Raw genomic sequence first — 27,484 nt, 5'->3', positions numbered from 1 at the left:
TGTAGAAATTCCAAATTCTTGCTCGGTTTTGAAGTACACAAGTATTGCCATGCTCTTCTTAACCATTCATTAAGGAACAGCTCTTACCGCGATTATGTACAAAACATTATTCAAACATTTTGATATATTCAGTTAATGGCTCGGTTTTTGTGGTACAACCTATATCGTTTTAACATTTGATATGAATATAAACCAATAATATGAAAGCTAAAAATGAAACTCTTTACGACAAAAATGGCAATGTGCACTATAGACCAACATGTATGAACACCCTTTTTAATACACAATACAAATTTTCATTTAGAACCCACACGTTCATAACTTAAACACATATCTAACGTTTATGTGCAATGTTTTATAAATAAGTAAATCATCAGAGCGTTCAACAACATCATTATCTAGTGTTTTGAGGAGAAGAAAACAAAATAAAAGAGAACATGACCGTTAAAATAACAACACAATTAGTTTTAGTCAAATTATTGGACAATTTGTTATAGTATTCTTAACAGATTTACGTTTTTCAATTGTTGAAGAAGTCTGAATAATGCGTTTACGCCAGGATCTATGTATGTTACCCAAAATGACGTAATAATCACCTAAAAACCGATAGATTAACCACAATACATAATTTACTTTTAAAATATCAGCTATTAAAGACATTGAAATGTTGTATTAAATAGCGTCAGTGACAATTATTACCACATCACAACAGTTCTTTACAATTTAATTTATTTTTTGATAACCCAACAAGTTAAAAAAAAGGATAGGTAAAATACAAGACTTGTATTTGATATCTTACTGCATAAAGACCTTTTCAAAAATCCGGGACTTATAATTACTTTATACTTTACACAGGCTTTCGATACATCATCTTTCTTTTTTGTGAATTATTTTCCGTTATTCACGGCACTCAGAAACATTAAAGGAATTAAATTTGAAAATGTTACCAATATACAAACAAATATGGTCATCTAAGCAAATAATAACTTGTATAAAGATGTATCTACAGAGAATCGGCTCGAAACTTGTGTGTTAGAAACAGCGTAAAGTTATGTTATGCACATAGCAAAAAGGCTATTTTGCGTTAAAGTGATATTAGACGCATCTAACAGGATATGCTATGTTAATAGGTGTCTATCGCAACCGTCGTTTATTGTTGGTGTTTTCACTTCATATACATTTATATTTGTTAATGAAGCATTAACATACTAAAAAAAAATCCCGGAAAGCGAAAAATAATGAATTTGAATATCAACCGTACTTTCGTTTGACAACTGATCATGCATGTACGATGTAAATCTAAATTTAGTTTTAGTGCAGATTAGTTAATACGACACAAAGACACAATTTTGTATGAAAGATCATTTAAATTTCCTGCAACGATATCTATTCATACGACACACGATCACTAACTCCGATCCTAATAAAAAGACATTTCCGCTCGGCTTAGAGGATTTGGACAGTTATGTAAAATATCGAATATAAATTATATTTTTTATAAACAACTGGTAGCAAGATTAGTTGTAGATAATTGGACGGTTACCACATTTTAACTTACTATTTTGACCTGTTAATTCTTTTGCACCTCAATTCAACAGTGAAAAATGCGTCTTATATCACTTTAAGCCTCTGACGACTGAAATGTTACAGCACTAACGATGTGTATTTGATATGTTTTACTGCATCCACACAGCAGAATTCAACGATAGTAGTGTTTTATATAACAAAGAATAGCTCCAGAAATATATACATAGAGAAAGTAGTATGTTTTTCCACTTCTTGCATAACAGAACAATACATAAAAGGATCACAATGTAATCATCGTCTTAGAACGGTAAAGGCAAACCACCTGGACTCGTACACGAGGCGTACTCCCAAACTACCACACCATAATCCATACATAACCACACGACCCGAATCCACAAATAACAGCATACATTTGGTCATCAGACAGTGCCATTCACTAAAACCTTACATAGAAACAACCCCTATATCAAACATAACAACATAGTATTTGTCCTCACATAGCAACACATCATGTTTTATCACAAAGCAACATACACTTGAACTAACTTATCGACACACTTCTGGATCATCGCATAGCAACACGCATGTGTTTCTCGCATGTCATCACGCTATTTGTCTTCGGCCATGCAAAGGTCTCTAGATAGAATCAAACTTAGAGTAATAGCATGCGTTCGTACTTACAAAATAACGTTGTGGGTCGTGAAAGAGCAACACATGCACAGCTCCTTAAACAGCGACAAACCGTATGTCCTCACATTAAAAGATTACCTTTGTCATCGTATTGGAACACATATCTGTGTCCTCAAATAAGATAGACCATATATCCTCACACACAACACAACATGTAACATCAGATATCAATACATTGGGCTCTTACTTTGAAACACATATTAACTCTTTATATAGAGACACTTCATCAATACACACATCTGGTCGTCACATTTCGAAACAACCTGGAGCTCTTGTGTAACGAAAACGCTTAAGTCAGCACAAAGGAATACACCCATGGATCTTACATAGAAACACTTCCTGTGTCCTCTCAGAGATAAAACACATCATCACACCATAAGTCTTCGCAAAGCAATCTTAATTGGTCATCATATAGAAACACACCTTAGGGCCTAATATAGCAACACATCCAGGCTACTCACATGACACCACACGATGACTACTCACAACACACCCTGTGACCTCGCATATAAAAAACCTTGTTAACAATAATACAATAACTCTTGAATGTAAGCGATTTGCATCAAAAAGCTTGAACTATTATAGCAATATTGTGTTAATCGATAGACTTAAATACATCATACCACATGATTTACATATCAGCATATACATATTCATATAAACAAAAATAAGAAGACTTTTAATAACCACTTGACAAAATCTTTAGATTATATTCATATTACTACTACATTTACAATTCATATATATTCTCTTAAACATAAGTTTCAAAAGAATGGTTACATTATGTTATGATCGTATTATTAATTATTGGTGTTTACATTTTCATAGTACTTTTTAAACACCCACATGGTTCCATTACATCCTTCATGCGCGCTTATTATCTTCAGAGTAGACATTTCTAGATACCAGCATTTGAAACAGTAAGCAGATTTTTTAAGTCAGTCGAATACCGAGTTTCAGTTGTTCACTATTGTCCCCCATGTTTCTCGCTACTGAAAAATCATACATTCTGCAATTGAACATAAACAAACAAAACGTCAATAAACGTTTTATCGCACCTATAATTCATGTTGATTTGTATTATTAGTCAATTGTTTAATTTGTTATCAGTAATTTGAGTTAAATTGATATATAATGTTGGTCAATTAATACAGTCATATATTTTATTCAAAATGAAAGTAAACTGTATGATACATTTGTATCGCCGATTTTAAAGTGTTTACCTAACACGATGAGCTTTACAAAATGAGCCTAAGGCAAATTTAGCTTAACACTTTAGCATTGTATCCGATTTAAATTTTGAAATGTGTTTCTCATTTTTGTATCGCACTGATGAATTCAAGAATTTTTCACAAATATACATTGTGCATGTATTCAATTGTTATTTTTATGTTATAACTACGATATTTAATTATGTAAGCAAATTAAATATATGTTCATGATAATACACGTATAAGATGAATAATCCAAAACCATTCGTGTAATGTACAGTATGCGTTCAGTTAAGCATCAATCAGATTTAAGAATACTATTACCATCTGTTCCGTGGTGTCTTCCTACGAGTTCTTGCGCAATTTTATCAAGGGTGGACCACGTTCGATCGATCTACAACGTGCATTTTAATTCAATATAATTATATTCGTAATGAACCATTAACTATGATATGCAGAACGTTTAAATGAGAACAGTTATATATTAACACAAAAATGGGATGATTATTTTTTTGCAAAGAAATAGAATGTGTTTATATAGACAATATTTATTGGCACAACAAATCATATATATATATATATATATATATATATATATATATATATATATATATATATATATATATATATATATATGTATGTATATATAGTATACGAGTACACTTACTGAAGTTGTCTTGTGATTTTGCGAATATATAAGCCCATTGTAACCACCAATATTCCAAGCACAGACGATAGTATTGCTAGTACGGAGATGCTTGCAGAACCACGATTATCACGAATAACCTGTGTTGACGTTGTGGGTATGTCTACAAAAAATAATTATTATGGTGATAATATGGAAATGCGAAGTCAAATGCCAAGGTAGCATTTACTTTGCTTTAGACACGGGAAAAACAAAGTTTGGTCGCGGTGACGTCACAGATGGTAGCTTTTGCAGACCTACCTCAAACTGTGCGGATCAATGGTAAGGCAACATACGTGTACGTGAATATTTTTGTTTGTTAAAATATTGACCTGATTTTTTACCTTAATAGGGTGTACTGAGCGTCACGTGCGTTAACACGTGAACACATTAAGGCAATAGTAGAAACTATCATATAGTAAGACCAGGTAACTGAAATTCTAGTTCTTATCCGCCCATCTCATAACAGAGCATAACCGACTAAACAGGGATCACCACATTGAAATTTTCTATGCAAAACATTGGGGATTCATGCAAATTTAGAACTAGCCGAAGCTCACTCTTGCCACAGTATTTATCACAAATCAATCACGCCTCTTTAACGATCTCAATCAAATGCACATATGAAGGCAGCAAATGTAAAAATGAATGCTCAAACTTGACGCATGAATCGAATACAACACACATGATTTTAATGCATTAGTGTCATAGTCAAAGAAATGTATCAAAGCGATCAGGTTATCGGATTTAAAGTAACATAATACACAGAAAGCAGCAAATCCTTTTTTAGCATATTTTAATCGTGTTAAAATTGTATGTGATGACAAAAAGTTGAAATAAATCGGAATCGATTTTTCTTAAATATCATTAAGGCAACTTTAATGGTTGTAGCAGTATTGTTTAAAGTAATTTTCTTGTGTTTGTTGCAGTATTAGATGCAGTAAACTACGTCAAGAGCTGCTAAGTAGAATATTTCAGTATATATACATACATACATATATATACTAAAAAACGAAGGTTGAATGGTGTATACAATTTCAAATGATGAGGAGGAGGAGGTGAGAGTGAAAATTATGATAGATGATATGGATGAAGAGGAGGAACTCTGGTTATGGTTTACGCTGATTAGTCCATATTCAGTAAAGAGACCGTCCTAACAATCAATCACTATCACAATCCATTAAACGTCTTAATAACACTTATCAACAAATATATTTCAAATCTCTTATTTCTTTGTGTATTTTTGTCGCGATATATGTTAAATTCCATCAAAAGCTTATATTATGATACTGATCTTATCGCGGAATATGACCAGAGGATTATGAAACTTGCTAAATGGTGATAACGATGTTGTTGTTGCTTGTAATTACTAGTATGATCATGATGATCGTAAAGATGATGATAAGGTTGAGAATAATGAGAAAATGGTAAATAATAATAATACTTCTTCTACTACTTCTACTACTACTACTACTACTACTACTACTACTACTACTACTACTACTACTACTACTACTTATACTACTACTACTACTACTACTTCTACTACTACTACTACTACTAATAATAATAATAATAATAATAATAATAATAATAATAATTTTCCTATCAATAATAGTAATAATATTAATATTAATAAGACGATGATTATGATAATGAAAGCCATTATGCATTGAGTGAGAACAGAAAGAACAAATATTGTATTGTGTTAACAATTTCTTAATAAAAAAACGAAACAAAATCATATTCAAAATATAAATAATCAAAGAGCAAATAGCTAACAGCATATGTATATAATATAATACGCCGATTATGAACAATTGATGTAAATATATGTTGTTATGGTGAAAGGATGTGTATGCGTTATTTGTTGGATATACAAATGTAGAAGAAGGCACGCGCTATTCAAATTAACGCCAATTATCTGCAATTAAAAGTGACCTTTTCGGAGACTTTTGCGTGTATCAAACCTTTTCATTAAATGATCTTAATTGGAAAATGTAAACATCGGCACTAAATATATCAAGTAAAAAATATAGAAGGAAAAAATGTATCCTCAACTTGGTTCGAACCACTGACACATAGAGTAAAACACAGGTGGTTATCGTGTGGTTTTGCTATTAATTAGTGTAAACATCATTTTGAATGATAAATTATCATATCATAACGAAAAATCGACTTTTCTGAAAAAACAATTCACTATCAAATATATATATAGCAAGGTATCCAACTCGAAATCACCCGAAAACGGGGTGCATCGCTCTGAACAGTCATTACTTCATCAATTTTCCAGCGAATTTCATAAACCTGGTCTTATTCAACGCAGAAATGAATTTCCTTTCTGGAAATGTTTATATGTTGTTATATTTCTACACATGCTGGGTCAAATGTTAAGAAATAATACGATACACAATTCGCTTGACCCATTTAAAAACGAAGCCATTCGTGCAATTATATAGCGGAAAACGTAGCCCCTGACCAGACTGCCCAAGTGCTCAGGTTGGACTTGAGCTACGCTGGTGGCATATACCACAGACAAATTTACGCATGTCGCGAATGTAAAATAATATTTGAATGTGTGGAAAGAAAACTACGCCTCAATCAAATGTAAAATGTTTTGATGACGAAGAAATTAGCACAATATGCAACGTGAGGATATTTATGATGGGATCACACGTAGTACAATTTTTATCTACGAACTTTTATATATGGTTTAATATATGTAAACTTCATGACAAACATTTCATGTCGTCTGACTCTGTGGATAAGCGACTTTCAAGTGAAATAAAAATTACAGCAATACTTGAACATTTGTTTTTAATTTAATAAATAAGAAAAGTAAATTTTCTACCTTTACTTTAAAGTCAGGGTATTGGCAGGTCATTTTCATATATATAAACTGGAATATGTTGGACTGGGTTGTAAGTCTGATCGTTAGCGTTAATGCACTAATCAGTGAATGATTTCTATGGTTTTTGAACACTACATGTATAATTCGTAAAAAAATAGATGATTTGTGATTTATTTTGGGAGAAACAGAAGATATTGATAAAATGTTTTTTAGTGAAACAATTTAGAACAATTTAGTTCCTCGGTGAGGTGTTTAACATTTCCGTTAAATATGCTATTAATATATTAGTAATGTATGTCAAGTTACCGGGAGCAAGTTGCTTTCTAAGACGAACGAGGCCCTCTTCTTGCGACATGAATCTCGTTCGACCGTCGCCTTGTATCCCTACGAGTCTAGGGCCCAGCGACAATATCGCCCCGTCACCTAGCGGCGTGTTGTGCGATGTGTCCCTATCGAATGTATCAAACGGTGGGTCGACGCAGAAGTGACTTGTCTTTGACACGCAGACGCCTTCCGGTCGTCTCGGGTCGAAAGTTATATTGCAGTAGAGGTTCTCCGAATTGCCGCATTCGGGGCATTTCGGCGCCAGTTCGTAGCCGTACACGGTTGTTGTCCAGTTGTTCCAGAGCCCATCGCGGATTTGAAGATGATTGAACACATGCATTTCGTCCGTGAGGCGTTGGAGGGCGATTTTGTCGTCCTCGACTGAGTAGTCGCCTGGTTCACGGTAGTCTTTCTCGGCGTCTACGTTGCACCTAAACAACGGAAGTGACAGATCAATAGGTAGTTTTACGTATTCGGGAAAACGGGAATGTATAGGAAACTGTCGAACACAAATGCAAATTCTTCCAATCAAGCACCAAAAATCACATATACGATTACCGTTGTATGCGACAAACTTTCTGATCCAACAACTTATTGATACATGCTGTAGAACACATTTCAGTCCCTGACTTACAAATAATCAAGTTGAATGTAAAAACGATGCTACTAGAACGTTATAATTTAAGATCATGGTTGGACGTAATGGAACACATTCGTTTTGTAAGTGTAAATATAATTTTGAGTAAAGTGTGTTTACAAACAGTGTACAACACTTATACGTAAATATTTTCTTTCCTTTTTTGTAAATACAAAAATAGCTTCAAAATAAATTACTACGTTTGCTTGATGTGGTTTACGTTAAAAATTACTGTAATGTCGTAAAATACTGATAAGGTAATCATATTCAATTATATGTGTTACTTCATTTTTATCATATACACAACTCACTCATTAGAAGACTGTCGGCGCCTGAACTGCTCCCAGATGTAGTCGATGAAGGCGTGGTGCATGAAGAAAATGGGGTCGTAAGCCGCCGTCCCCAGATTGCCCATATCTCCGCCCACCCAGTCATGCACGCCATCGTGCAGAAATTCTAGGTTGTGTGACCGACCTTGGTCGTACTGATGCTTTCCGGTCGTGATGTTCTGAGGCACACGATAATGAGAAACAAACAAGACGCAAATTAGCAATAATTTACATAAAGGCCAATCTATGTTTGAAATGTAGTGGTGTTATGAATCAAAACAATGATTCTGAGTTCTTAGGTATTTCTAGTATTTTGTCCATTCAATTACATCAAACCTAACAAAAGTTTTTCATAAACATCTCAACAAATATTATAATATACTTTCTTTTTCATAATTATTGCTTATAAATGTTAGAGATAAATGCCTTTACCTATTTCTTCATAATACTTATTGTAACAAACCTACCGCAAAATGGCAAAACTCCATGAGTCTGGCAATGTCCGCCTTACTGATAAGTCTAGACGCTTCTTGACGTGCGATGTTGCGTTTTATCGGCATATTATAGCCGCCGTATATGTATCGGAAGGGACCATCTGTGATGGTGCCGGTACCGTTGCCATAGAAACACCTGCTCCAGACGATAGAATCAGACGGAAGTGGAATGTAGTAGTCCAACGAATAGTCCCAGTAGGGCAGAGACACTTCTGGGTCGACTTCTCTGAGCATCTCCTCGAGCCTGTTGCAGACCGGAAACATAAGTTTATGTGTGTGTTATTGCCAATTACCGACAACAGGATTTCATTGCTTTAAATAAAAAGGTTTATCGGAGAACTATTTTTTTGTTAGTTTGCCTTCTTATTCGTATGGCCATTGTGTTAATTTCCCCGTTGCAAGTCAGAATGAGTTATATGCGAGGTCATATCACACAAGACATTAAGAGGTTTGTTAAAAGGATGTTAACATAGGGCTGAAGTTCAATTAATGATAAAGAAAGAGTTGTGGTTGTTGGACTCCACAGATCTTTATTAAATGGTACAACTTAAATTATCTATCATGAATACGCCAATAAGAACGACAGATCGAAGGGCAATAAGTAAAGTTTCACGCATAAACTAACGTAAAAATGATTAAAAATAAACTCCAGTCATACTTACGCCGCTGTAAAAACGCGGTGCCAGGGCAGGAATCCGGCTCCGCCATGCTTCCGGTGAACTTCAGTCCAGTGGGCACGGCCGAACCTGGCCATCACGCCAGTCTGAAACACGCGATGAAATTATGTACATGTGAATAATTTATGTGAAATCAACAATGATTTCATTTCACGATGCGAACAAGTATTTTCAATTAATTGTGAAAGTTATACATTTGATTAGATTAAAAACATACATAAATTTGATTAATTTAAATTTGTCGATAGATAGTCGCGCATTTAAACGACTAAACATCAGATTTGTCTTCAACGAAATAGAGTGACACTGAAACAACTTTATGGATTTTACGAAGACGTGTCATGTCATGTATTTTAAGTAGCTGTTAGCATCACATGTGGTTTGCGTGTGGCTATGATATTAATTAGGGAAAACATCATTTTGAATGATAACTAAATATATTATAACGAAAAGATCAACTTTTCTGAAAAAAAAATCACTATCAAATATATATAAATAACAAGGTATTCAACTCTAAATCACCCTAAAACAAGTTGCATCGCTTTGAACAGCTATGATCTCGGTCTTATTCAACGCAGAAATAAATTTCCTTTCTGAAAATGTACATGTCTTGCAATAGTTTTACAAATACTGGTTCAACTTTTAAGAAATAACACGATACACAACTCGCGTAACCCACTTAACAACGATCAGACAGAATCTAAGACCGAAATCTTCCCGGAGTAAAAGGCATTTTCCCCGCAAATTTCACGGCCCTCGATACCATACTTCAATAAAACGTATGAAAAAAACATTCTTACCGTGCTTGCCGTTGCATTATGCATCAAAACTAACTGTCCAGCGCCGTTTGAAACATGTGTTAATATGCATTTCAACTAACTGACATTTTAAACACACGAGTGATTTCATTGGTCCAATGCGAAGGTGTGCCTTGGAGATTTCATTCATGAAAACTGTCTGATCGGTGTCAAGTAGGTTAAGCGAATTGTGTAATGATTTATTTTTAAATATTTGACCACGTTTGTGTAGAATATAACAATATATATACATTTCCAGAAAGTAAATTCATTTCTGCGTTAAATAAGACCGAGATCGTGTAAATCGCTGCACAATTGATGACGTAATGTCTGTTCAAAGCGATGCACCCTGTTTTCGGGTTGAATACATTGTTATATATTTATATGTATATTTAACTACATGTGGTTAGCATTATTGAAGCTATAGTTGCGGTGGTGTGTTCCTCTATATATCATGCTTCTATAAATCGACCACAAAAAAGCCGATAAAACATCGTCCGATATGCTATATCATTTTCACCTTGTATAAAACGTCGAATGCCCGGAATACCTTCCGTCGTTCCGTGACGTTGAGAACCCGAATGTCGCGTCGTACTCTGTAGCCGCTAGGGGGCGGTTTCTTTCCAAATCTGTTAAAATGTACGACTTTTTTTATTTTGCAATGGAGTATAAAAAATGTTTATATATATATATATATATATATATATATATATATAAATATATATATATATATATATATATATACACCAAACAACAATTATTTTGATAGGAAAATTATTAATTACATATTTACTTTTTTGTTTAACTTTTGCATTAATTCGCGAACTTTTTCCTTTTAATATATGTTTTACTTTAATGTTACCGATGGTAATTACTCAGTCCTTAATCTAGAGCCAATTGCAACGCATCAATCTTCAATATGATTTTTGTCATCACCATCAATAACACTAACACAAAAACTACAACAACATCATCATTATAAGTTAAGTCATGTGTTTTCTCATCGTCTTGTTTTCATTATTTAAGAAATCCGAATATTACTAAATTCAAATGGGGTTCTCTTCGGTATAATACCCATAAAAGCAACCAATCATTAATGAAACAAATTGTTTAGTTATTCCTAACAATATTATTTGTTTTATAGATGCTATTCATCACTCTAAAAAGAATGAATAACTGGCCATTATTCAATCTCAAACAAATATTATTAACTTCTGTTTGATGCTAATTATACATTTTGTACGAAATACGCAACTTTAGAGTTACCTTTTTAACTTGTAAATAAATAACGATTTCGATTTTTGATGCTTAGACATTTAATAAAGTTAACATCGAGTTGGATTATTACGCCGCATTAGACCGAAAAAGTTTTTTTATGAACCGATACCGTTCACAAAACTAATCATACACTGTTTTGTTGTGAAATATCAATTTGTACACGTGCAAGGGGAACTACATCTGTTGACTTTTCTAACGCAACACTTTCCAAACTTAAATATCTCAGTAATGACTTAAGATTTTGATTTAAAATTGCACAAGTGATCATTTGACTATATTCTGTGCAAGATAACGATACACTTATTCATCCGAAACAATCTGGCGCTTTTGCATATGGTGTAGGTGTGGTTTTGTCTTTTTTGCACGTGAAAATGGTGAAACGCGATATCATTCTTACCTTATTTAAATTTCATCATTTAAGGTGGGTTTATACATCAGGAAAACATATGATTAATTTGACAATGTCTTGTATGAAATTAAAGAAGCGCAACAGCGCAGTAGGCTATCGTCTAACTTTGCTGAAGAATCAATCGTCACGGATGATTATTTCTATAGTTTGCTTGAACATACTGTCGTCAAATGATCACATGTACAGTTTTAAATCAAAATATGAACTCATAACTGTGATATTTAAGTTTGAACAATGCTGCGTTCGAAAAGTCACCAAGCTACAACGCTATATTATTCCAATTTTATTTCTATTTAATCATTCTCGGTGAGATTTTACACCAGGAAAACATAACAATAATTAGAAAAAAACAATATGGCTTGTATGAATATTCATTAGAGCAATGTTGCAAGCCGGTTAGTCATTAAGACGTGTAACTTAGTGTGTTTTACTTTTCAAATTATAATTTAAGAATGTACGATTTTGATAATATTACTTCTACAGTGATTTTTTAATTTGTTTTGTTTGATATTTTAACGTTGATCAATTTATATTAAATTTACATGAAGTATTAGATAAGTGTTGAATAAGCATGGGTCTTAATTTTAACAAAATCCGTTTTAAAATAATGGAGCTATATTGATTTGAATACGTGTTGCGTTAGAAAAGTCTCCGAGTGTATAGTAAACTAGTATGCGCTCAGGGTTGTGACTTCTTTGGGCGTTGGAAATGAGCTTATTCACATTGATACTTAAGTTATTAATCTGTAGGATAATAGACGAGTATCATAATGCTAATGAAATGCTTTACATTTATACTTGTGTTATTAGTATATAGTATGATCACCGAATATCATTTTCTCTATAAATAGCTTTAGACTGATTCATGTATTATTTAACTGCAATATGATCAACGTGTATCATGTCAAAGGAAAGCTTTACCTTAATTCATTTAATATTGGCCTATAAGATGATCAACGTGTATCTGACATTTTCCTACCGAATAGCTTTACATTGAGACTTCTACTATTGGTCTTTAAGATGGTCAACGAGTTCATGAAAAACGTAACATTTATACTTGTGATATTGGTATATAGAATGAATATCGAATATCATGTTCTCTATAAATAGCTTTACACTGATTCGTGTATTATTTAACTGAAATATGATCAGCATAATTTTCGCGCGCTTTTCATCGGGACAAAGGCTCAAGACAAAATAATAAGTACTGCATATTTGAAGCTAGAGTATGTTAACGTCAGGTAAACATTAACATTTGAAAGCGTGTTTCGGTGATATATTGCAATTATAATAATTCATTAAACTAAAAATTTCCTCGATGATTACATCTGGTCCGGTTGCCGTTATCATACTCTTAAGTAAATGGCAACGATGTTGACTCGTAGGGGATAATACCTTATAGATCTGTGTTATGAATGACAATTGCAACCTTACTTAGTTTGAAATTCAGGAACATAGCTATTGTGGTGAATTAATTAGCATAAAGTTAAACTAAGTCCTTAAACGATACATGAAAACAAGAATGTTTAATAAAAATAAAAGACGTGTCGTGTGGAACTCGATAACATTTTAAGAAAGATGCTTTTTTTTAATTTCAAGCATTCACTTTCATATGTGCAAACTTTTATGCAAAGAAAATAACATGTAATTTGACATTTAGATGTTTAGTCGTCGGCATAAATGAACAGTGATGATAATCGCACATCGCGTAACGAGATTCACGCATGGGAAGTCATCCATCCCACAATTCAATTTGTGTATGCACTTGCGTATGATGGCAGACGTTTTGTTCATGAAATTCTTTACTACTTCCATCGTCAATATTGGACACATTTTTGATTTTAAAGCGGGTATATACGATTTTTTATATGTGTTTAATTGTATAATATTGATAAAATATGTTACAATAACACAACATAGGCAAGAAATATTATACATTAAAGCCGAATTTCATAAAATGCAGCAAAGACAAATTAGCGTCCCGAGCCGATAGTGACGTACATATTTTCCTACAATAACCGAAGCGTTCGTCTTTGTTTTATAAACCGTTAAACTACGAGTAAGTTTAGATGCACATCGTACATGTATGGTATACATGCTGGCGAATTCGGCTTTACAGCCGTTTTCAATTTCAGAATTAAATATCTGGCTTATTTCGCATTTTTCGACACATGTACTTTTCTTTTATTTTAATTTATATTGATATATATATATATATATATATAATAAGTGTTTTACACAGTTTATATAAATTCATAAATATTTGACAAAATCGTATATACCCGCTTTAAAATAAAAATCATTCTTGTACTGGATTAGCGGGTAATTGATAGAGGCGGAATATGTATGTATCCACCAATCCACACATCTGGTAAGATTTAAATACAAACATGAAATAAGAGCTCCGAAGTCGGAGGGCGATCCCCCCAAATAGGACATTGACATCCATCGCTCATTCCTTTGAAGACATATCGAACAAAAAGCAATTAAACACTTAATTTCAAAGTTACCTTGTCCTTTAAACTAGTGATCCCAATTTCAATAGGAGTCATCTAATATCCAAGGCCAATGCAAATGTGAAGTACTTGTATCAAGCGAATCGGTTAAATCGTAGACGAGTTATTGATCGGAAAGGATTTTCACACTTATTGTGAGAGTGATCTTGACCATTTACCTAGTGACGCCAATTTCAATAGGACGCATCTATTGTCCAAGGCCAATGCACATTTGAGCAATCGAGCTAATCGGTCAATTCGTTGACGAGTTATTGATCGGAAACGATTTTTATACTTTTTGTGACAGTGGCCATGACTTTTATCCTAGTGACCTAAATTTCAATAGGGGTCATCTATTGTCCAAGGCCAATGCACATGGGAGCGATCAAGCCAATCGGTCGATTCGTTGACGAGTTAATGATCGGAAACGATTTTCACACTTATTGTGACAGTGACATTGACTAGTGACCACAAAAAGGGTATATATACTGTCCAAGGCAAGTGCACATGCGAAGTATCAAGCCAATCAATTCGTTGACGAGTTGTTGCTCGGAAACAATTCATTGTGACAGTGACCTTGACCTTGGACCTAATGACCCCAATTTTAATATGGGTCATCTATTTTGCAAGGCAAATGCACATGTGAAGTATCAAACCAATCGGTCAATACGTTGACGAGATATTGATCTGATACAAATTGGTCTGCCAACAGACAGACAGACCAAAGGATCGACCGTAATCTAGCAAACCAATATACCCTCTCTTTTTCGAAGGAGGGCATATTAAAAGTGGGACTTCCAATGTTAAAGCTTAATATTGATTGATTGCGCATGCGTGAAGATAGCGGTTGACATTTTTTTCAGAGTAAAAACCACATCTAAAATATTAAAATTTCATGTAAATAAATCGTGTGATGAAAAACAAAGTGTGCGAAAATTGGGCTTTGGATTAACATTGATGACCAAGAAACGAAAACCTTCAAAAGATTCAACGGATAACGGTCAATCAATCTCACACCGTAACACGAGCACGAGAAACAGAAGAACACAAAATTGCGTAAAATATCCAAGTGTCACCAGGTGCGAGTCAAACCGGACGAATACAGGCAAGTAAGCCACGTCAGTTGTATAGTAGCCCTCAGTTAACCCAAATTACTGGTAATCCGCACGCATACCTGATGAACACACCCATTTTCCCTCGGCAAGGGTTTTTAACCCCAGCGACGCAATCGCTAATGCCAAGCTCAGATATATTGTCCGCAAGTTTGGATAGATTAAATGCAGTAGATAAGAAACTCTCACAACTTGATCAGATACATCAAACAGTGTCCAGCATAGTTTCTCGAGTAGATTAATAGATAAACGGATACACAGTTTTGAAAGCCGCATCAAGGACGTAGAAAAAAATCGTGTAATTTTAGTGGCAGTGCGATTGAAAATCTAACACAAAAGATGCCTGAGTATGACTCAATATTAAAATCCACTAACAACTTACAAAGTCGGGAGTGTTCAGTGAACCTGAAAGATTAAAAAAATACAGGCAGAAATAACGGAGCTCAAGTGCAGGAGTATGCGGGAAAATTTGCATTTCTTTCAAATACCAGATGAGAAAGACGAGCAATGCGACCAGAAGATATTGGAATTCATTGAAACCAAACTTCACGTGCAAAACGCTCGATCCGAGGTAAAGTTGCACAGGGCACATCATGTAGGCCGATACCAGCCAAATAAAGTGCGTCCCATCGTCGCCTATTTCGCGTATAACCCGGACAAGGAGATAGTCCGAAAGGAAGCAAAGCAGCTTAAAGGTGCCCCTTTCAGAATATCCGAACAATATCCAAAGGAGGTAATGTATGTTCGTCGAAGGCTGATACCAAATATGAAAAAGGCACGAGCCGAAGGCAAGGAGGCGTTCCTTAAAATTGGCAAACAATACATAAACAAACAAGTGTATGTGGAATAGGACGGTCGTGAGAATGTCGTTGAAATTGTCACGTAAAATGAGGAAGGACTAAGAGCACTTAAGTGTTCCAATTGTAAGTTTACATCTTTTCTTTCCAATTATGACATTATATCACCCAAAGAAACCCGATATCTTGTGAGCAATGTAATACCATTGGAGCAGTGTTCGGTATTTTAGACGAACTAACATAGGGTAAGTAAATTGAAAAAAAAATTAAAGTCCAATTTGAAACGGTGTATTAACATTGATAACAAAGGTATTGGCCTACATGTAAAAAAAATCCTGACACATTTTCGAACAAAATGAGCCAAATGTGGCTTCCTGAAGTAGAAGATCTGGCAAAATGGGCCATGTTCAGGCATTTAGGGGAGAAAAACTGTTTCAATGTGAAGGCCAGTACAATAATCAAATGATTTATACAAACGCACACATGTCTGCCAAAACCTCTCAGCAGGGTTTATCCAGAAAACTATTTCTTGTGCAGAAATTTGCGTTTTTAATTACCATGTTGAGAAAACATTGATACCATCTGGAGAAGACCAACAAACTTTATATGAGCAGTGACTTTATAATTCTTTTTGGTGACAAAAAACCTAATTACCAGCCATTTTGTTGCAATTCCTTTGCTTTGTAGAGGCCTATAGTAAGTGTATGAGAGCACGTATGCATACAAATGTACTTTCAATGCTTTATGTATTAATACATGTATTAATAATTATGCCTTTCCAACATTCTCGATTTTTATTTCTTTTTCCCAACACTATTTTGGAAAATTAAAAGAAAGACTTGACTGCTTTGTCACATAAATTAATTGGTTAGGTACATAGAATGATGTCTTAATAAGTGTATATGGGGGTTGTATGTATAATATTTAATAAGTAACAGTTTTAAAGTAGGTGATCGTGATGAGTGCAATCCTTACTTCATTGATTCACTTGTTTAAGAGCCTCACAAAACTTGTCATTACTTTATTACAGAAAAATTAAGGACTTTTTTCAACCTGCTCACAACAACCAACTGCCATAGATAGAAGTTGGGTGGTGTAGAGAGGTGGGTGTTGTTTTCAGATGGTTTGAGTAACAGGTGTTTATTTGACTAGTTTCTTATACATTATAATATATATATATATATATATATATATATATATATATATATATATATATATATATATATATATATATATATAAAACAGTTGATAATGGGATACACTAAAGTCAACAATTTATAGGTACCCGTTTAAAATTCATTTTTTGAAATGTTGAAATAGGGAGAGGTAGCAAGCCTTGGACTCGTGCATAGCATGTATCTGATAAGATAATGGGAGGTAAACCGAACTAAGAGGTAGCCAAATTGAAATTGTTAGGAGACGACTGTTTGTTGTTGGCAGTCACTGTTAGTGAATGTTTCACTGTATAACAACTTTCTTACATCCTGGATTTTTAGTTACTAGTAAATGCCGATTTATAATAATGGGGGGGGGGGGGGGCAACACTAGCAGTGCGATTTAATGTAATTTAAGCACAAACCGGCAAACGAATTAGTAATTAAGATAAAACTATCAGCTTTACATATCTGAAGTTGACATAGTCTAATCACAGTATATATCAGACAAAGGATTCAAGTTTCTTAAATGATGTTGGATGAAATGCAAAGAATATCATAGATTGTATTATTAAGCATATCAAGTACATTTATATGTGTATTATGTGCCCACATACACATACTATATGCCTCTACAAAGCAAAAACATTGCAACATAATGGCTGGAAATTAGTTTTCTTATCACCTAAGCGAATTATAAAGTCACTACTCATAAATATATAAGGTTTCATGGTCTTCTTCAGATGGTATCAATGTTTTCCCAACAAGGTCATTAAAAACGCGAAATTCTCCACAAGAAATAGTTTTCTGGAGAAGCCCTGCTGTGAGGTTATGGCAGACATGTGTAAGTTTGTATAAATGTTTTAATTAATGTCGTGGCTTGCAAATTGAAGCAGTTTTTTCCCTAAATGCCTGAATATGGCCCGTTTTGCCCGATCTTCTACTTCAGTGAGCCACAGTTCGGTCATTTTGTAGGAAAATGTGTCAGTATTTTTTCTACTTGTAGGCCACTACCTTTGCAATCAATGTTAGAACACAGTTGTTTCAAATTGGACTTTGAAATATTTTTTTTCAAATTTACATTCCCTATGTAAGTTTGTGCTGAAATACCGAACACTGCTTAAATGGTATTACACTGCTCACAAGGTATCGGGTTTTCTAAGGTGTATATGTTGAACTGAAACCTGGACAAATAAAGATTCTACAATAGATTTAAAAGGCTACAGCAATTCAAGTCATTCTTATAAACGATTGCAACACCGTAGAGCGAAGCGCTCAAATGGTGGTATTATTATTCATATTAAAGATTCTATTCGTAAAGGTGTAATATAAGTAAAAAATTATATTGATTGCATTGTTTGGCTAAAATAAGATAAGCTGTTTTAATATTGAATATGACGTATATCTATGTGTTGTATGTATTGAACCGGAAAATTCCTCTCTTCATTCTTTTTATACCTATGATATTTTTCAAACTATTGAGTGTGATGTTAATTTTTATCAAACTAAAGGTTAAGTGTTTTTAACGGGAGATACAAACTCGCGAACGGGACACAAAGCAGATGACACAAAAAATGATAAGTATATAAGCGTTATTGATTTTGTTTCTGACCCATATATTGAAACCATAATCCGACGTTCAAATTGTGACCCAATTACGAAACGATTTGGCGACTACATGTTAGATATATACAAATCAAGCAAAATCCGTATCGTGAATGGGCGGTTAAATAACGACTACAATTTAGAGAATATAACATGCTGTACACATAATAGTGAGATTATGAGCGCAGTAGATTATTTATTAACTACGTGTACCAATGTTAGTGATATTGTAGATTGTATCGTTAACAATTTCACTAAATCCTCTAATCATACGCCGCTAACATGTATTCTCCGCACGAATAACGCGGTTTCAACAAGTAATAGTAATCCGATTGTTTATTTTAAATGGAAACCAGAGAACAAATGCGACTTTGCACGTGATGTATCGCGCGATGCACATAATCTGGAATTAACGCTATTATTGCAAATTGATTCAAACTATGACCCTGATATTTCAGTGGGAGAATTCTCAAAATATTAAAATTTAAAGCGGGGACAATATTTTAAGCGCATTATAAAACCTGAAAATACCCGATCATTCTGATCAAAATACAGAAAAATGGTTTAATGAAGAGTGTAAAAACAAACAATCTCAGCTAACAAGTGCTGTAAATTAGGAGTACAATCTCAATAAAAATGAACGTACGCGAGAACAAATGATTTTTATGAAGAAGGTTTACAAGTATGCGTGTAGGAAAACGAAATTAAAATAAAACAATGACCACAACAAATGAATGAATAATATAAGACGTAAGGCACCTCGTGAATTTCGGAAACTGTTCAAGCGAAAACCTTCATCTCAAATCTCAGACACGGTAACGTTAAACGAATTTCATAATTAGTTCAGTAAACTAGCCGACGAAGGCAGTGTAAATGGAAATTCCTTAGACGCCAATACTTTCTTAAATGAATTTGACAATAGGCAAAACACACAATCGTCGTTCCCCAAATCCTATATCGACAGAAGAAATAATAAAGGCAACAAAATGATTGACACACAATAAAGCGCATGCGCAATACACTATAAGATATGAATATTTTACAGAAACAATACATATGATTTCAAAGCCATTACAAATATTTTTAATTACATAATGGTTATAAGTCTTTTCAACGCAGCTAGGCGTCCGGAGTTATCATACAAATACATAAACGTGGCGACATTACAGACCCAAAGAACTATCGGGGAAGGGGAATTACGATAATAAGTTGTTTTGCCAAACTGTTTACAAGTATATTAAATGAACGTATTAAACAATGGACGGAAGCAAATGACAGTTTAACGGAGGCACAATTCGGCTTTAAACCAAACTGTAGTACAGTAGATGCAATAGTTATTGTGGAAGCCCTCATAGAAAGACAGTTGCAGAATAAAGAAAAAATATGTGGTTGTTATATTTACTACCGGAAAGCATATGACGTCACCAATCGCGGTCAATTATGGAGTAAAATGATTAATCTGAGCATTGGCAGACAAGTCGTGACCCTTATTCGATCCATTTACAATGAAGTAAAATTACAGGTTAAAAACATGGGTTCACTGTCAGACATATTTAATAGTAACGTTGGTCTATTTCAGGGGGAGATAACCTCGTCCATATTGTTTTAACTATTTATTAATTACATCGAATTAAGTCTGCGGAATGGAATAAACGCCGGAATAACATTAGATCAAATATCTATATATCTCTTATTATTCGCTGACAACGCGGTTTTATTTTCTGAAACACATTGAGGGTTTTCAAGAGTCATTATACAATTTAAAAACCTACTGCGGTAAATGGAATTTAACAGTTACCATTGAAAAAACCAAGGTATTCCGAAAAGGGTGTTCAATCAGTAAAGCATTAAAATGGACTTATAAAGGTCAATAACTATAAATTGTGAACAATTTTAATTACCTTGGAATTGTGATGTCAAGTGGTGGATCGTTCGTTTCAGCAACAAATACACTATATGGCAAAGCATTAAATACACGCACTCTTTGTTCAACATAGCGAAAGATATGAACGTACCCATAAATATCATGTTTAATTTATTTGACGCATATGTATCATCCATTTAAAACTATAACTGCGTAGTTAGGGGATCCATCAAAGAGGAAAATATTGAACGCGTTCACCGTAAATTTTATAAAAGACTTTCGAACGTAAAAATGTAACAAATTTACTATAGCTATATGCCGAAGTTATTCGATGTCCCTTGCATATCGACAGATATGTCAGGATGGTAAAATATTTTTTGAAATTACATACTGTGAAACAGGGAAATTGTATTCTTAAACAAGTTGTTGATTTACAGATATTATAAATAGAACGTAAAAGTAATGCTAACAATTGGTCATCGAAAAAAACGGGACATTCTTAACCAAACCAGTTTCACCGATGTATGGCTATTCCCCGAATCTATTAACAATTATCACTTTATCCCATTATTCAAACACAGATTACGAGACCAGTATATCACTAACTGGGATGTCAGTGTGACGTCGTGTAGCTCAATGATCCTATATACGGAACTAAAACCAGTATTTGAAAGATCATCGTATCTTGATATTGTTGGAAATAAAAACACAAAGGAACATTATTGCACAATTACGTTGGTCCTGTCACAATTTATCAATAGAATCTGGCAGACACCAGAAAATTGACAGAGATCAACGCAAATGTATATTATGTAACCTAAATACCATCAAGGATGAATTTCACTTTGTTTTTTAATTTCCTTATTTATAATGATGTTAAGAATGCATTAATTCAGAAATATTATAGAATACGGGCAAATATGTTAAAGTTTGTATAACTACTTAATAGTTCAAACAAAACTGTATTACGAAAGCTAGCCATGTTTAGTTTAAAATGCTTTAAAATAAGAGAAAATGTCATATATATATATATATATATATATATATATATATATATGTTAAAAAGTAGAACATTTTTTACTAACAAAATAAAGTATAAATTATGTAATTATTGCTATATTTGTAAAAGTATATGCAGAACATTGTGTGATCACTGTGTATTAAACCCATCCATGTACCATTCTCACGAAATATGTTCACGAATTATGTTTATTTCGTGTTTATTAAGATTAACTGTTCTTTAAAATGATGTGTGTTTTGTGTGTGTACTTCAACGCATGCTGTTATGTATTTATATGTATTTTAGTGACGATGAGCTTCACATGCTTAAGTCAAAAATAAACTATTATGTTCTGTTCATAAAAGTCATGACTTCAAACAGTTTAGAGCTGGTGGATTCGGGAAGTTAAATTGTAAAACTAAAATTATAATCTTACAGACACTACCATTCAAAATATATCAATTTCACTAAAACGAGTTTAATATTAAATATTAAGTATTTCAACATATTCACACCGTATAACCTACATGGGTTTGTCAGACTAAAATGTATGCGGTGGAAACGTAATACGACACAGCGCTTGGCTTGAACCCCGATAACGTCTTAGTTCGGAACGATATGCACATTAAGGTTACATATTAATCGTTCAAAAAAGCAAATATTCTCTATATGAAGGGAAATCGAAACGATAAAAACATTCTCACATGTTAATTTTTAATTACAGGATATATAAGGCCTGAACTTTTGTTTTGTTATTACCGTTGTCTTACAATTTACTGGTGTTTATGCATGCTATATTGACTTTAGTATGGTGTCTATACACATTTTATTAAAACAAAACCGTCGTATCTATTTGCATTTTATCAAAACTTAAAGGCGCAAGTTAAATAAATATTAAAGAAAAAAACGTAGACGAACAATGTAATGAGGATGATGATCAGCAAAAAGTAGAATGTAAATAGAAGAATACGACTAGAACAAAGAAGAAACATTAAATAGCTTGCACGCTTTCATATTATATATACCGAAATATGTGTGAAATATATGCACGAACGTTTTGTTGACGAATTCTCGTTCGAAAAAATCCTTATCGTCTTGATTCATGACGTTATGTTGGAGTCGGTCGACAAAGTACGTCCGCATGCAGGCCTCAGCCGCCAAAGTCTGGTTAACAGGCTCGTCCTGTAATAAATATTAGCAGTGCTAACTCGATGACAGTAAGGGTGAATATGAGCATTCCTAAGCATTCTTAAGCATAATATATTTTTTGTTTGGCAGACGTAACAGTGTTTTTGTTTTCAAAACAGAGCACCTAGTAAACCTGCATTTTACTTGTGCATGCAGTGGATAACCCTGTTCACTGGGTAGTGAAAAAAAGGTAATATGTACACGCGTGCACTGAAAATAACTTCACTTTATCTTTTCTTTCTACTTTTTTTCTGAACTGTTGTACAGATTTGAAATGTGTTGAAGTGTGTTTTTATGATTGTGTCCTTGTAGGTATTTCTATAAAATTTCGTAGTATTGTGTCTTTCTGTTTGGTAATGTGTTCTTTAATCGCCTTAATTTATGATACATGCACCCTAAATAGTTCTTATACACAAGTCAATTTTGCTTAATACGGCAAACACTGCAACATATGTTGGAAAAATGCTAGCGAATCTATATTTTGAGTATGTATTTTTATTTACAACTTGCGTAATGTCTGCTGATCCTACGTTTTAATGAAATTGTTACATAGACGTTTATGTTGAACACAGTTGATACTTATTGAAGCATACATCAGCAAATACTGGCGCAATAACTCTCTCTATACATATATACAACACTTTCCGCTTTTATGATATTTTTCGTTTAAATGAAGTCTCTTCTTAACAAAAATTAAGTTTAGGCGGAAAGTGTCGTCCCTGATTAGCCTGTGCAGACTGCACATACTAATCTAGGACGACATTTTATGCACATGCATTAAAACCCATTTTCACAGACCACGGCTCATTTGCATTTAACGCATTTTTGACGATGCTGCGTAGCATCGTCTAAGTTATCATATCATGAGAAAATTCTTCACAATGGCAACCTATGTAAAAGACCGAGCCAGTCCGATTAAGATAGCTCGATTTTTCTAATCGGCATACCTCGCTGATTATCATTGATAAAGGTATAGGAAGCTCAGCTTTAAATAGGACAGCATATTCGGGGAAAATATTTAATAATAGTTTGAAAACGTTAATTTTAAATCAGTTATATTCAATCCATTATATGTTTATAGATCAATGAAACAACTATGCACTTTCTGTATTGTATTTGACATTTGTCGTGATTCAGTAAATAAATTGCAAATTAAAACGTGTATAATTAACTTTCAACGCGATCATGAGTGTAAAGAAAACGAATTATTTCGAACCTGTCATTTGTAAACGTTGTAGCAACTATGGTATATAAACAGCATAATAGCCGTAACATATCTGTGATACTCGCTCTTCTGCGTGCTTTCTCATTTTGCATATTTTACAAACTTTTCAAAAATAAATTACAGAGCAACATCAGTGCACATACTATATTTGACAATTCATTCGTCTGTTGGATATTGTTTGCTGTTTTAAACACATATTAGGTAATATCGCGGAGATTTAGTTAACCTTACCATGTGTTCATGGGCGAACTCAGGTATTCAAGTGCTCTTACGACATTGTGCTCATACCCACTTTCGATCGGGAATCATCATGAAATTATTGCCGTACTTAACGAACAAACATGCCTAAGCTTATTGAATTAAAGAAAAAGAACAATATTCAAAAGAGCAAAAGTATATATTCATGCACATGGGATTGTGAAATCACGTCCGTACACATAGCATCATTAACTTAGGAAAGGAAACAACGAAATATAAAGTTTGGTATGATAAACATGTGAAATTAAAGAGCATGGTGTTATTAAAGAGCATGTCAAGTTTTGAATTTATATGCTGAAATGTAATGTTATTACCCACAAACGTTTTACTGTAACAGGCAGTTTTTTAAGATAAGGGGTACGGATAATACACGTTGAATACCTGTTTAAAGATATTTCTTGTTATATTTGATCGAGAATGTAACCCGCCTCCCAGTTTCGTTGAAAGGATCAAGTTCCCCACGGGTACTACTTCCCCGTACCCCCAATTTTTTTTCGTACCCTACATTTTTCGTAACCAATTTTTTTCGTACCCAATTTTTTTTTCGTACCAAAATTTTTGCTCGTAACCAAATTTTTTTTCGCACCCAATTTTTTTCCTACCCAAATTTTTTTCATAACCAAATATTTTTACGTACTTAATTTTTTTTGGCTTAATTGTTGTACCCAAAATTTTCGTACCCTTTTTTTCCTACCCAAAATGTTCGTACCCACATACACAATTGTGGTGATGTAGATAAACTTAAATAGATGCTTTTATATCAATTATGTTCTAAAGCATCGTCACACCAGTACTGTCGGTACTTTGATTAGAAATCAATAGGCATGGGGCCATTCAATAGAATTCAGTGCGAGTTAAACAACACTTATCAATACCATAATCTTGTGAAAGCTAAATTTACAATTTTGAACATTTCTCATCTCAGTTTTTGCAAAAGTATCAAATATATTGGCTGAACAAAGTATCGTTAGTTCCGAATGATCTTAACTATAAAGCATTCTAATGTGTCAGCCCTTATTGTATTGATTTGTATGTGTTTTGTGTTATCTTTATAAAACGATACTTTCTTGTATTACCGAAATAATGGAATTCCACATATTATCAGCATTATTATATGCATTGACGGTACATGGCCAGAAAATATGCACAAAATATTGAGGTACGATTTCAGAATTTTACTTTCAGACACATTTTTCTAAATGTGCCACGAACTTTTTCTTAATTTTGTCAATTTTACTAAGCAAATACCCGTGCAAAATTTAACTTTTCTCGCATATCTTAATTGTTGATGCAAAGAAAACCACACACTTATTTTAATAGACGTAATCGCACAACCGAAAATAGACAAACATATCAGTGTTTCATGTAACAAATATCGAAAATGTTTTATTAAATGCTGTAAAGCAAATTGGCTTTACCTTTGCACGTTCCTCACACTGTATTATCTCTAGCGGTTTAATAAACACCTCCTGCCCTTGCGACATAACAGCAACGAGAACCGCACACCAGACTGTACACAATATTACTCCTTTGTCATACATCGTCAAGCCTTTTTCCCGAGCTGAACAACGGAAGACACAAACGAAGGATGCGAAGAGACAAGCATTGCACAGCCTTAAATATTCTATCCGGAATTCGGCAATACAACGTGAGGTAGAAACTTAAGTAACTTATCAATCTTTCGGGCAATCCTCAATTTTTCGTAACGGCAAAAAGCATATAATACCATTTTTGGTAATTTCACTGAAAACGGTCTATTTTTATAACATTCCCACGAAAAACTGAATTCATTTTAATGGACTACATTGTATACATATACTATATGCATTCCTATCGGTACGTATTCCATTAAAAATAAGGCAAACACGTTTCATACCCAAAATCGGTTTTCGTAGAACGGGCTAAGTGAATATTCAATGAAATATATTTTTAGCGATATGATGAAACTAGCTGGGAAGGTTTATATCGGTTTTCCGTATAAACCGGTTTTCGTTAAACGCGAAAAGTGAATTGCCAAGTTAATATATTTTTAGCGATATGATGAAACTAGCACGGAAGGTTTAAATCAATCTGCCGTATATGGTGATTTCTTCAGTATCATATTAACTATTTGTGTCGCTATAATTTTCAAATGTGGGATGGGAGTGACATGTACATTGTCCGTTGATGATGGGAAACACTTTTATAATATGTCACCACATGTAAGTTTTTAACCAGAATTTTGACGGTCTAGACATGAGACTACTGAATGGTATACACTTTGCAGACAACAATAGTAAACGTTATTTTATTGTAAGGCTAAAATAACAACCGATAATAGGTTCTTTGTAAGTGACCTACAAAGGTCCATTGAATTTCGGGATATACAGAGCATTTTTACAAATAATTATCGTTGTTTCTGAAGCTGTCTCAAATGAAAAAGGAAAGACAAGATTTGCAAATCTGCCATGGTTTAGTGCATGTGCAAATAATTCAGGAACATTTACATAACTTCCATTGAAAATTGTGTTATTTTACATCTACACTTAGTGGTAATTACATATTTTAAATCAAGCACTTAACAAATTTAGAAATAGTTCGCTTCACAGACAATTGGATGAGCAGTAAAACTGCCATATTCCACTCTACTGGGGGCATACAAACACAATTATTAGTAATTTGAAAGTTATTTTCATTTTAGTAACTTTTCAATAGGTATTATAAATCTTCTATTGAGCTTCAAGCCTTGCAAGACCATTTAGCTGAACATAATTAACTGGGGAGGGATATTATGTAACATATAACTACTAATAACGCTGTTTTCAATTTACTATAAACCTTATTTAAGCAATACATATTCTCGCTTTTCAAGCAGAAATTCATAAAGAAACATTGTTAT

The 27,484-nt window shown here is 33.6% G+C and overlaps 1 protein-coding gene across 1 annotated transcript; it reads right to left on the bottom strand.

Moving 5' to 3' along the window:
• Positions 1-262: 262 nt before the first annotated feature.
• Positions 263-26,205, bottom strand: LOC127857509 (putative tyrosinase-like protein tyr-3). The gene is made up of 10 exons (XM_052393907.1): positions 26,025-26,205; positions 22,990-23,117; positions 10,743-10,851; positions 9,411-9,511; positions 8,722-8,992; positions 8,237-8,433; positions 7,271-7,719; positions 4,096-4,237; positions 3,753-3,822; positions 263-3,209 (listed from the first exon to the last, which is right to left on the bottom strand). The coding sequence occupies exons 1-9, from the start codon at positions 26,145-26,147 to the stop codon at positions 3,774-3,776; spliced, it is 1,569 nt and encodes a 522-aa protein (XP_052249867.1). The 5' UTR covers positions 26,148-26,205; the 3' UTR covers positions 263-3,209; positions 3,753-3,773.
• Positions 26,206-27,484: the final 1,279 nt, after the last annotated feature.

Source organism: Dreissena polymorpha, chromosome 14, assembly GCF_020536995.1.
Source record: "Dreissena polymorpha isolate Duluth1 chromosome 14, UMN_Dpol_1.0, whole genome shotgun sequence".
NCBI classification, from domain to species: domain Eukaryota; kingdom Metazoa; phylum Mollusca; class Bivalvia; order Myida; family Dreissenidae; genus Dreissena; species Dreissena polymorpha.
The sequence above is the reverse complement of the archived record's forward strand: the minus strand, read 5'-3'. Positions and strand labels throughout refer to the sequence as shown.

Coding starts and splice junctions, on each gene's coding strand:
- LOC127857509 (XM_052393907.1), bottom strand. CDS start 26,147: ATGTATGACAAAGGAGTAATATTGTGTACAGTCTGGTGTGCGGTTCTC. Junction 9,512..10,742: donor CATTCGACGTTTTATACAAG/GTGAAAATGATA, acceptor CGCGTGTTTCAG/ACTGGCGTGATGGCCAGGTT. Junction 3,823..4,095: donor AAAATCACAAGACAACTTCA/GTAAGTGTACTC, acceptor TGCACGTTGTAG/ATCGATCGAACGTGGTCCAC.